The 12,665-nt window shown below is 46.7% G+C and overlaps 1 protein-coding gene across 1 annotated transcript in view; it reads right to left on the bottom strand.

Moving 5' to 3' along the window:
• The window catches only part of CCDC60 (coiled-coil domain containing 60), a 148,925-nt gene that overhangs the window by 33,970 nt on the left and 102,290 nt on the right, over positions 1 to 12,665 (bottom strand). Inside the window, exons 3-4 of the mRNA XM_069497506.1 lie at positions 12,370 to 12,540; positions 5,995 to 6,105 (exon numbers count right to left, since the gene is read on the bottom strand). Of these exons, the coding sequence (XP_069353607.1) occupies positions 5,995 to 6,105; positions 12,370 to 12,540 (282 nt within the window). The remainder of the gene's footprint in view (positions 1 to 5,994; positions 6,106 to 12,369; positions 12,541 to 12,665) is intronic.

Raw genomic sequence — 12,665 nt, 5'->3', positions numbered from 1 at the left:
TTAGAACAACATTCTGCACGGTAATAGCCATAGAGATAGTAGTTGTGCTGGCTTCCAGTTTGAGAGCTGGCACCATGCTCCAGGCATGCGTAAGTACTTTGCCTACATCACCTCATTAGATCTTTGCAATGGCCCCATGAGGTGTTCATTAACCCCATTTCACAGATGAGAAATCCGAGGCTCAGAGGAGTTAAGGACGTGGTGCCAGGTCACTAGGCCAGTAGGTGGCAGAGCCATGATTTGAAGGGAGATGATCCTACGCCAGTTACTGGGAGTTTGTGTGTGTGTGTAGGGCAGGATCTTGCGACTCCAGCTGGAGGTCTTGACTCAGGCAAACCAGAGGCTTGAAGGCAATTAATATCCTACGGTGCTCAATTGTTAATCTGATAAAAGTACAATAAATAGACTAAGAGTATGCAAAAAGTCTGGAAATGCAGGGAAATGCGTGTCTTAATTGCACTTTTCCCCCCAGATTAAAAATTTGACATATTGCTTTAAATTTATAAGTCCTTTGCTTAAAAATATAGCTGGGTGTTGAAGAAAAACAGATTGAGCGTATTACTTCAAAATGTTAATTAAAACATTGTTTAAAAATATGTCTAACCAACATTTTCTGATATTTTTGGACACCTTATATTAATTAATATAACACCTACAATGAGCTGGGCATAATGTAAATATACATTTTTATATTCTCCCAATAATGTGCTTGGGTGTGAATTATTGTGGATGTGGCTGTGTTCCAATAAAGTTTTATTTACAAACTGAGGCTCAGAGAGGTGCAATCACTTTGCTCAAGGTCACATAGCTTGTTGGTGATAGAGATGTGCCCTAATATCTCATTTAGAGCGCAAGACACCTCTATAAGGAGCATACTGTTCCCACCTCCTCTTTACAATGAGGGACATGAGGTGCAGTGAGTGACCCGAGGTTACATTGCTAGGATTAGTATTTGGACTGTGCTCCCATGAACCTGGGCTCTGACCAGGTACCGATGAAGCCAGCGCAGTGGTCACTCTGAGAGCGAGGTCAGGAGAGGGTTAACCCGCTGCCTGCCTTTTTCCTGGAAACAAGGTGGAGTCCTGGCCAGCCGCCCTCCTCCCCCATCATTTCTCCTCTTGCACTAATGGGCCAGATGCCTCCATTAAGAACCTGTGTAATTGCTCTTCTCTGAAACTTCATCCTGCCTGATCATCACTCCCCAGGGTTCCTAGGCCTGGTGTTTGTAGGGGGAAGAAGGTATCTACCCCCATCGCCCCCCCCCCCCATTTCCAGGAAGGCACCACTTCAGCAGGTGGGGCCCAAGCCCTGGGCACAGGTGTGCAGCTGGCCCAGGGTTACCCTGGCTTATCCCTTGACAGGCGTCCATTGCACTCAGCTTGAAGGGGAACTGCCCTGCCACCCTCCAGCCCGCTCACCCCCGTGTCCGCCAGGTCTTAGAAAAACTAAAGGCAGCAGAACTCCTTCCTTTCTTCTCTGGAGGATTTTCCTTCCACAGATTACTATAGTGAATAATTGAGCACCCAATTTTCCCTCACTTCTCATATCGAGGACCTGTAAGCCCACAGCCCTTCCAGTTCTTGTCTCTCACTTCCCTCTAAACACCATCTTGGGCCCTACAGGTGACAGCATTTTGGTAACTCTGCAAACAGGCGTGTCCAGCATTTACCCAACAGCAGCAGCAGCTGTGCTGTGTGCCTGGCCCTGGGCCGTGAGCACCTCGCTACACCCTCCCCATAACCACAGGAAGCTGCGAAAGGCTGGGGGGGGGGTGCCTACCCGCTCTTCTGTTTTACAACGTGGAGCCTCTGCAGACCTGGGCTTTGGATTGTGGAGTGGGCAGAGAACCACTCAAAAGGAGTTAACTGGTGAGATGGGGTCTGCTTGGTCACGGGGCAGTGCTGGGGACGTGGGGCACGTGAGCATCAGATGCATTTCCACAGGTGGCAAGAATAGGTGCAAACCTGACCCCCTCCCTCCCTTGCTTTAAAATCTTCAAACTCCCTAAATCCTCAGTAATGGGCTGAATTGTGGACACCTCCAACTTCATATGTTGAAGTCCTAACCCCAGTACCTTGGAGTCTGACTGTACTTTGGAGATAGGGCCTTTAAAGAGATGATTCGGTTAAAACGAAGCCATTAGGGCGGGCCCCAATCCCATCTGACTAGTGCCCTTATAAGAGGAGGAAATCTGGACAGGCAGAGAGACCGCAGGGCTGCGTGCACAGAGAAAAGGCCATGTGAGGACACGGACGGCAGCTGTCTTTGAGATCAGTAGAGACGCCTCGGAAGAAACCAACCCTGACAGCACCTTGATCTCGGACTTCCAGCCTCCAGAACTGTGAGAAAATACATTTCTGTCTTCCAAGCCATCCACTCTGGTGTTTTATCACGACAGCCCGAGCAGACTAACACACCACCACACAGGGGCCTTCATCCACCTCTCCAGCCTTGAGTCGTCCCACTTGTTTCTGCAGCCTGGCAAAATTCTGCTCCATTGTTCACACTCACCATGCTGTCCTTCACACTGTCTGGGTTAAAATCCTAGCTTTGTCATTTACTGGCTGTGTGGCCTTGGTCAAAGTGCTTAACTTCCCTGAGTCTCAGTTTTCTCATCTGTAAAATGGTGGTAATTGTAGTACCTTCCTTGTAAGGGTGGGGTTAAAGTGCTTAGCACTGTTCTCTGCTCCTGATATATATTTCCCCTCCTCCTTTTTCACCTTTTAGTGCTTGTGCTTCAGCTCAGATATCACCCTCACCAGGAAGCCCTCCTTGATTGCTCTAGGTCTGGGTTAGACTCTCTCTAAGGAGGTTTTAAAGCAATGGGTTCCCTTGTCCTCACCTTTGAGTTCCTGCTCTATTGTAACTACCTGTTTCCTCGTCTTTCCAGCCCACGAACCTGCAAGCTACAGAGTCTTGTCCTCCACAGGGTACCCTGTGCTGCACACGGAGTAGGCTCAACGTATTTCTGGTTACTGAGTGGAAGATGGTGGGAATGAATTGGGTTGGATCTGACATTTTCCTGAGCTGCTAACTTGGGGACAATGCTTATATACAAACCACTGAGATAATGAAGAGTAACAAAAACAACAGCAGCAGCAAAATAATATTAACAGTAATAGTAAATACTTCCCATGGAGCGCTTACTCTGTGCCAGATGCTGTTTTAAGTGCTCAACATTCATTAACTAATTTCATCCTCAAAATCCTGTGAAGAAGGTGCTATTACCCCATATTGCAGATGAGAGAAATGAAGCACAGAGGGCCACGTGACTTGTGCAAGGCCACAAAAGCCAGCAAACGGCAGGGCTGGAATCTGAGCCCAGGCAGCCTGGCTCCCGAATCCGTGCTCTTAACGACAATATGTTGATGCTGTCTCTTGTTATAGGTCAGAGACTTTGCTTTGCGTAGGAATAGAGTTTCATCCGATGGGTCTGGACTTTTCTCTCTGTTTATAAAAAGCATCTCATCTAATCTGCAGTGAAACAAACCTAAAAAAAAAAAAAAGTCCCCAGAAACATGTTTGATAGGAACTGGTCTTTTCTTGTAATGATCATGTGTCAGGTCATAGCACAATATCTTGGATTTTATCAAATTAAAAGAGAAAACATTTATTTTCTTCAATTCAGGGCATAATAGGTGAAAAATGCTGAACAGGGACGTACAAAGCCTGCTTCTGAGATCCCTGAGCTCAGAACTCCAGGCAAGCACCAGTGGGCAGCACACCTGAATAGCTCCCTCTATTAAAATGGCTGTACCGACCAGAATACCAGCGGGCATAGACGTCTCTGAGAAGAAAACATTTTTTATTTCCTCTTACTAAGAGAAATCAGAAAATGCATTCAAAGCCATCCCAAGCACCCCGTGCTGTTGCCAAGGGTAAATCTGGACGCAGGTTGCAGATGCTGCACTTGCTGCACGATTGCTCACAAAAGGCTGTGGGGGGACAGCCCCGTCCCCTAAGAGAGAAATCGCTGGGCTGTTCCTCATTCCTAGAGACCATCCACTCCCCTTTTTAAAGATAAAGGTCAAGTGTCCTGTGAAATGATCGAATTGATCCCCGCACAGGTGATTCAGAATGATCAGCCAGTTTTGGGATCAATCACGTTGGGATTGAAGGGACTAACCCGGCTCTGACCCGCATTGGCTGTTGTGACAACTGAGAATCCAGGAATTGACCAGGTGGGGCCTACCCTGATGCCTTTTGGTAGACTGATTACGACAGTGTCATCCCTTTCTGCTTTGCACACTCTGCAATGTGACTTAGCGGCTCCCCCCCATCAAGAGGTGGAGTCTTTCCTCTCACTCCTTGTGTGAGGGCTGGCCTGATGTCTTGATTTTGCCAGTAGAATGTCACCGTGTCAATTCTGAGGCTGAGCCTCAAGGGCTTAGGGTACTTAGGCTCTTGTCCTTGGAACCCTCTCTGACCACCATGTGAACAAGCCCGGGATAGACTGCTGGATGTTGGGAGACACTCCCATCACCCTGGCCACCAACCAATCACCCAACAGACTTGTGAATGAGGCCATTCTAGATCGGTCAACCTCCAGCTCCCCCGTCAGCTGGGCGCACACACATGAGCAAATCCAGCCCAGACAAGCTGAGCTTGGTCTGACCAGCAGAATCACCCAGCTGACCTGTACTAGATGGTTGTTGTTTTAAGGCACTCCATGTTGAGGTGGTCTGAAATACAGCCATAGATTACTGATAGTCATCAAATGCAGCTAGAGCCCTTTAAGAGCCAAGGAGAAGAAAGGGCAGACTTTAGTCCAGGGCAGGGGTTACCAGACTACAGCCAGTGGGCCTGCCCCTTGTTTTTGTAAATAAAACTTTATTGGAACACAGCCACTTCCATTGTTGTAGCTTTCCTGCTACAACAGCGAAGGTAAGTAGCTGCAAGAGAGACCACCTGGTCCACAAAGACTAAAATAAAGGAGGTGAGTACACCTCTCTGAGCTTTTGTTTTCTCGCCTGCAGAGATAATACACCTACACCATAGGGAGGCTGAGAGGACTGAATGAGATAATGCCTACAGAGCGGTCAGTATTGGTCATTATCACTCTGAACAGTATAGGAGCCTAACAAATATCTGACAAATGAGCAGACAGAGAAGTCTAGAATCATTGCATCTTTGCCCAAAATGAATTCATTCCCCTAAGGCAGTGGTTCTCAATGTGGAGTGGGGTGTGTGTGTGTGTGTGTGTGTGTGTGCAGTTTTGCCCCCAGGGGACATTTGGTAATGTTGAGAGACATTTTTGGTTGTCATAACTATGGGGAGAGGAGCTACTGGCATCTAGTGGGTAGAGGCCATGGCTGCTGCTAAACATCCTGCAATATATAGGACGGCCCTTCACGACCAAGAATGAATTCTTCCTTCCCACATGTCAATTAGTGTCAAGGTTGAAAAATCCTGCCCTCAAGTCAAAAGCTTATATCTCTGCGCCTGAAATCTTCCAGTTGAAAAGTGCCAAGTAGTGAAAAAGAAAAAGTTGGGCTGGAGATTCTTTGAAATAGACGCAAGGGGAACAAGATGTCAAGGTTTCAGAAAGCGAGAGTGTTCTTCGGAGGGTTGATTAGCCCCCGTGACGCCCTGCAATGATGAGTTCATGCCTTAGGTCTGAAGACGACAGGGGCTTCTCTGGGAAATAGCTCCGCGTCCCCTGAGCACCGGCTGAGACGTTCTTCCACACACTTGATGAGGACTGTAGACAGACTTTATCAGGCTTTGCAAACTATTTGACATTAGAGTGTCTGGCTTGGTAAGAAATGGAATGACTCAGTCCCGGCTGATTTGCCGCTTAGCTCTAAACCACCATGTCTACTTTCTGTTATTTTTATACGCTGAATAGCTTTGCCAGCTCCAGGCTCGATGTCCCTTTCAAGAGGACAAGGGAATAACTCCACGGCTCCCAACACGTGAGCTCGTTGAGTCACTGCAGCCGGGCTTCAATTTGTAAGCTGGCACAGCAAATGAGCCGCAGGTGAGACTACTTACACGTGAGCCTCGGGGAGGGAGGGGGAGACGATGCAGCTGTGGTGGACGGGAGCGAACGGGCGAAGTATGACTCCAGCCCCCAACTTCTTCAACTTCTCAGTGTCATATGTGCTGCGGGAAAAGCAGGAAGAAAGAAACACAGTGAACGGATATAACGAATACAATGAATGAGCAGCAGTTTTTAAATAGCTTTGTCTTTTGCCAGGGCTTATTTGGCAGATATTACTGGGCACCTACTATGTGCTGGGCAATAATCCCAGCTTGAGGGATGAGGGTTCTAGATGCAGTTCATGAACAGAGCACATAAAAACCCCTGCCCTCATACAGTGCATATTCTCCTGCAGGAGCAAAGGGAAGAAACGAGATAAATAGATAAATTGTGTGCTGTGCTGGTACACCACACTAGAGATTGGAAATAGTTTCTTCGAGGGCCAGAGAAGAAATATTTTCAGCTGTATTCTAGAAACAACAATTTAATATCATATTTAAGTGTTTTTTTTTTTGACTCCACTATCATGGAGCAATTCATTTCAGTTATATAAAATATTTTTTTTTCTGGCATGCTTGAGTCATAAGGTATGTATTTTTTGCTCATGGCAAAATTTAGCCCACAGACATGTTTTAATTAGCCTACTCTGTGTGTGCGTGTATGTGTGTGTTTGTGTGTGTGTAATTGAATCAATTGTCCATACTTTAAAATTGGGAGACGTCAGGTAAAAATCGAAAAGCTTTGGGTCTCAAAAACTTGAAAGCTCTGGCCACCGTGGGCCTGTGTTTCCACAGGTGAGAATCGTGGAACCAAAGATTCAGAATCACTGCTTGCTTTGCATGAGATGTGTGCTTCTTGGGTTGCCCCAGGCTCAAGAACCCCTGGTTTCTTACTTGCCACTTCCCTTACTAATTCAGGCCCTGTTCCCTGAAGGTCTTTTAGTTTCTGAGCCCCAGTCTAAGTACTGTCATTGACTGGATTATTGGTGGGTTTCCTAATTCATTCATTTGTACCAATAATTATTGAACATCTCAGTCCTGGGGGCTGCAGATGAAGCTGTGTGTGAGACAGACTCAGCCTGTCCCCTTTGGAAGCTTAGAGTCTAGTGATAGGATGCCAGGCTCCACAGCCTCTTCTTCCTGTGTCCTGGGATGTTAGCATCCAGCCACCATGTTGTGAGGAAGCTGGCAGCCTACGAAGAGGCCACAGGAAGCAGGACTAGTCTCGCCAGCTGATGGCCAGCTTGCCACCCATGTGAGTGAGCTGTCTTGGAAATAGGTCCTTCAAGCTGCCTCAGCTAGTGTTGTGTGGAGCAGAGACAATTCTTTCCCTCTGAGCCCTACTCAAATTGCAGACTTATGAGAGAGAGAAGTGTTTGTTGTCTTTAGTTAATAAGTTTTGGAGTGGGTGTTTATGGCAATAGGAACTGAAACAAAAGTAAATACTGAGCTGAAATCTGAAGGTTGAATGGGAATTAACTAGGTACATGGAAGAGGAAAAGATCTTCCAGCCAGAAGGAATGGCATATGCAAAGACCCTGTGGTGGAGGGCATGTCATGAGTAGGAAAATAGGAGAGTGTGGCTGGGGCAGAGGTAGCAAGAGGAGGCTGTGAGCTGGGGCTGGAAAAGCAAGCCACAGGCTACCATCAAGGATCCTGGACCCCCTTGCTCAGACTTTTGTCTTTGTCCTGAGAGGAATGGCAACCAGGGAGGGTGTTAGCTGGGAGAAATTTATATTTTGTAAAGATCACTATGGCTTAGCATGGGGAATAGGATGGAGGGGGCCAGTGAAGGTGATGCTGGGACATATGTTAGGAGTTTATCTTCCTCCTAGGAATTTGAAGACAATCCTGGGGTCACAGAGTTAACTAAATGATAGGACCAGAATCTAAGTCCTCCAAATATCATTTCTATTGACTCTTTATTCAACTCTAGAGCTGAGGAAACCACAGACAAATACATTGCTGTGCCCCCACCTTACTGGCTAACTGTGTCTCTCAGAGGTTTAGGATGCATGGAAATTAACCCAACTTTTACATTCTTAATCTCTGGTTTTATCTCTTTCCTCAGCCACAGTAATAAAACAAATTTTACCCATTGTTTTTTTTCCCCCCACCTTTTCAGCTGAATCTGCAGCTGAAAAATGAGGTCATTGAGCACAGCGGGAAAGACCGTTTGCAGGCAGAAATCTTTTGGGACGTGCTTGATTTTCTTTTTTCCCTGCCTAGTTTGTCAGCCTTAAAACTTTTGCCTAAAAGAACTTATTCTATCTTCTTAGATTCAGAGCAGGGGGTAGATGGGGAACAATCTCTTTTGCTTTTGTAATGCACAAGGATCAAACACTTTGTTAAAAAGTATTTATAAATGAACGCTTGTATTTTTGATGCTTTTGTGATTGGAATTGTATCTGTAGAAACATAGCTCTTAGATGTGAGATGCTTTTTAGCCTTCATGGAAATTAAGATTTTTTAGCCATAAATTTAAGGATTTTAGGTAATTGAGGCCTAGAAAGATCCAATTCACTTTACTGCATACTAATAGCTGACAATTACCAAGCATATTTTATATGCCAGGCTCTGTGTTAAGCATCGTTTCATTTATTCCTTATAACCAACTTGGGAGCTTGGTACCATTCACATGGGCAAGGAAAAGGGAGCCTCAGGGAGGTACAAGGACTTGTCCAAAGTTAAACAGTTGCATGGGGGAAAATCAGAACTCGAATCCAAGTCCTGATGGGCTCTAAGGCTTGTGCTCTTAACTACTACCCTGTCTTGGTATAGATAATCCCCTAAAGCCATTTGATAACACCCTCCCACCCCTGCATTTGGTGGCTATGTCGCAGTAATGGCTTCCAGTTTTATTTTAATAACCAGCCTTGTATAGCTCATAGAATCCACCAGATAAGACATAACCAAGCCGATGTCTACAAAAGGAGCAATCTCACGCATATTTAAACTTATTAAACTTTAAATAAACCATGTCTCGCACACAGAAACATGGATAGGAGAGGGGGGAATTGTGTTCCACGAACCCTGATTAAAAACCCATCCAAAGAACTGGAACGTCACACCCGGACCATTTAAACAGGCACAAGAGCATCGTTAACAGTTTGCCCTCCTTCCCCTGAGCCTGTTGCGTCTGCCTGTAAATCTGAGCACAGCTCCTGCAAAAAAGGGCCATGAGTTCATTCCTTCCTTTTCTTTCAGGGAAAGGCTGCCAGCTGGCTAGTGTCACTAGGAGCAGCAGACTCTACGAGTGCCATTGGCTCAGGCTGGGGGGCAGAATTTGTGCTGAGCCCTTGGGGCCCTCAAGGAAAGGCTAAGAACCTCCCGACTCACTGGGTGGCCTTGTCTGTCTCACGTACCCTTCAAGGTCTGATGAGGACGTTTCATGGTTCTGACTCTGAAAAGAATGTTCCTGACTTTTGGCAAAAGACAACACAATCACAGGCCTCCTTTTCCTGCCTGGGCACTCCTAGCCAGACATGCTGCCTGCAGGAATTTCTGGTGGGCTGACACTGATGGTGTCTTCTCAACATGCCTCTTTTTGTCACCCAACCGAATCCCATTTGGCATTAAAGAACTTGCTCAAAAGTTATACCTCTGGGGATTCCCACTCCACCCTACACATGAGGGGAAGGGCACACTTTAGTGTGTACCTGCGTGGTGCTTTGTTGGGCTACTGAATGCGGTGGGGGCTCTCCCTTAATCTTTTATCACATTTCTTCTATGCCATCAGAGGGCCCACGCATAGTAGGCCTTCAACATATAGTGGTAAGTTGTGCAACTTCCTTCCCTACCCCAAACTTACTTTGAAACTGGTCGAGATAAAGGTCCAAGACCTAATGCACAGGAGACCATTGACATCTTTCTAAGGATGTCACGGGCGAAGAGAGCAATGGATTAACATCTCACACTGTGAGGCAGAACCTCATAAAAATCTATAGCAGACATCTCGGCTTTCTTCCAGTGAGGGCTGCCTTTTCTCTCTTTGGTCCTCCAAAGGGTCCCTTCTGCTCACCCTCTCAGCCAGTCTTCTGGCTGTCACCCGTCTCTCAGGTGGATCTGTCTAGCTGTATCGAATGCATCATACTCTCCCTGCTTAACAAAAAAAGGTTCCTGCTCAGGGACTCCACTTCTTCAAAAGGCATGGAGGAGAGACGGTAAATCATAAATATTTTCTCTTATCTTAGGATAAACAAATGAATTAGTAAACGAATGCACAAATATCAGGCTAGCTTTATTTAGACTAACACTTTGGGTAAAAATAACCAAAAATGCTGGACAAAATGGCAAAAAAAAAAAAAAATCTTAAAAGTGGCAAGGAGGTGACAAAAGGGGTATCGGGACTCTCTAGGTGACAATGAAGAGAGAATGGAAACTAGAGAGATGAGGTGGTGTGGGTGTTGCTTTGGTCTAAGGATATTCGCCAGTTTTGAAAAGGTTAACTTTCCTTGTAATAGCTTCACAGGGCAAAGCGGGGCAGAGATCAGAGCCTAGAGTCCACACAACAGAGAAGTCAAGGAGGAGACCCTTCCCACATAACCTGGGATTCCCAAGGGCCACAGGTCAGGGGGAGGGTGACTGGACAGGTACCAGCCCCCTGTGGTCTTGCAGGCTGGGTTCCCGCCCATCACCTGGACCCTTGAGCTTTAATGAGGTTCCCGACCAGGAGTGTCCAGCCCTCCCACCCACCCCATACTTCAGAGCCCCGCAGACGGGAACCCTTGCTCTATTTGAAAAAAAAAATTTTATTTAGGTGGAAGTCACAGAACATAAAATTAACTGTTTTAAAGGGTACAATTTAGTGGCATTTAGTTCATTCACCAGCTTGTGCAACCATCACCTCTATTTAGTTTCAAAACATTTTCATCACCCCCAAAAGGAGACCCCGGCCCCATTAAGCAGTCACTCCCCATTCTCCCTGTCCCCACCGCCCCCCAAGTCCCTGGCAACCACCAATCTGCTTTCTGTCTAGGAGGGACCTGAAATGCATTATTAGGGAAAGAAGCCAGACACAAAAAGGTCACACCTTGTATGATTCCATTGGCTCATATTCCTATTTCTTTAAATTAACATTCTGAAGGACAGAATTTGGGAAACGCTGCAGAGGAAAGGGGGTGTCTGCTTATGGTTTCCGTTTCTTCTTTTGCAAGCAACTTGGCAATTTGGATTTCTGAAGGCAGCCTTAGCACAATGGCTCTCAACCGTGGCTTCACATTGGAATCATCAAGGGGAACTTTAAAAGATTCTATGAACAGCTAACACCCCAGAGAGCCTAATGGGACTGGCCTGGGTTGGAGCTGGGTATTGGTGTTTCTGATTCTGATGTGTAGCTGGGGCGGAGACGGCTGGTCTAACAGGACAATGGCTACAGCTGCAGGCTGTTTCTACCAGGCATCTCCTCCCTGCCTACTTCACCCTCTCCTTTCTTGTCTGTGGTTTGTGCCTCATTCGCTCTGCACGAGCTAAGGATCCCAGGATTTTGTCCACGACTAATGGTGCAGTCCATGGATTTTAGTGCCACTGTATTTGGGACTCAGGGATGCTTTCTAACCATGACCTTGGGGAAAATTAATTAACATCTCTAAGCCGCATTTCTCCATCTCTAAAATAGGGCCAATAATGGTACCTATCTCACAGGAATGTTTTGAAGTTTAGGTGAATAGATGTGCATAAAGCACGTGGTAAACACTCATCGTTGTTGTATTTATTGATGTTGTTGGAATCAATGATCATATGCGTGGGTGTGTTGTACTGGGCCAGTCTGTTGTCCCCCAGCCAGGGGAAAAGTCCTTTACAAAAAGAGGGGACTACTTTGCGTAATAGACCGACAAACACTTTTTGTGCACCTGCTTTGTGCGGAGCTGAGCTAGGCCCTGGGGAAGCAGCTGAAGGTCTAGAGCAGAGATGCTCATGTCGAATGAAGAGAACTGGCACACAAACACACGATATGGGGACCCGGGCAAGGAGCTGCTTGGGCTGGAATCCAGGAAGCATCAGGAGAAGGCAGAATTTAAGCTGGGCGTGTAGTGGTAAGTAGAATTTTAGCTGGAAGAGGATGTGGGGATGGGTATTTAAGGCCCAAGGAACAGCGTGGGGAAAAGGCCTGGGAAGGTGGGAAACAGGCACATTTGGGGACCAGCAAGATTTCTCGTGTAGCTCTTAGCATCAGATATGAGGACAGACATACGTAGAAGATATTCCACCAAATATCAGAAGGCGAGGCTGCCAAAGTGTGTTGGACTAGACTAAGACGGCGTTAGACGCCAGGCTGAGAAGGGGCCCTACTCAGAGATAGCTGCCACCGCTCAGCCCGGCCAGCAGGGCTCACTCTCAGTGGTCTTTCCCAAGACCATTAGCGCTGCCGCTACTGCATCCACTTACGTCAGTAAGGTGTCCTCGTAGTGGATTTCCGAGATCTTTTTGGCTGGCTGGAATTTATTTCTTTCTTCCTCTTGCAGTTTCTCAAGCTGTTGTTGCCTCTTTTTCATGGCACTCTCCTCCCTCAGAATGGTAAAATATCCGCGGCCTACTTTCACTGACTTGATCAAAAAGCTGGTGGGGGTCAGGGGTGGGGATGGGGGTGGGGGGTGGGGATGGGGACAGAGAGAGAGAGATAAAAATTTAAAAAAACAAGGTGAGTTGACTTATATTAAGGCGATGTCCCACTGTCTGGGGGC

The sequence above is a fragment of the Eulemur rufifrons genome, chromosome 21, assembly GCF_041146395.1.
Source record: "Eulemur rufifrons isolate Redbay chromosome 21, OSU_ERuf_1, whole genome shotgun sequence".
NCBI classification, from domain to species: Eukaryota; Metazoa; Chordata; class Mammalia; order Primates; family Lemuridae; genus Eulemur; species Eulemur rufifrons.
The sequence above is the reverse complement of the archived record's forward strand: the minus strand, read 5'-3'. Positions and strand labels throughout refer to the sequence as shown.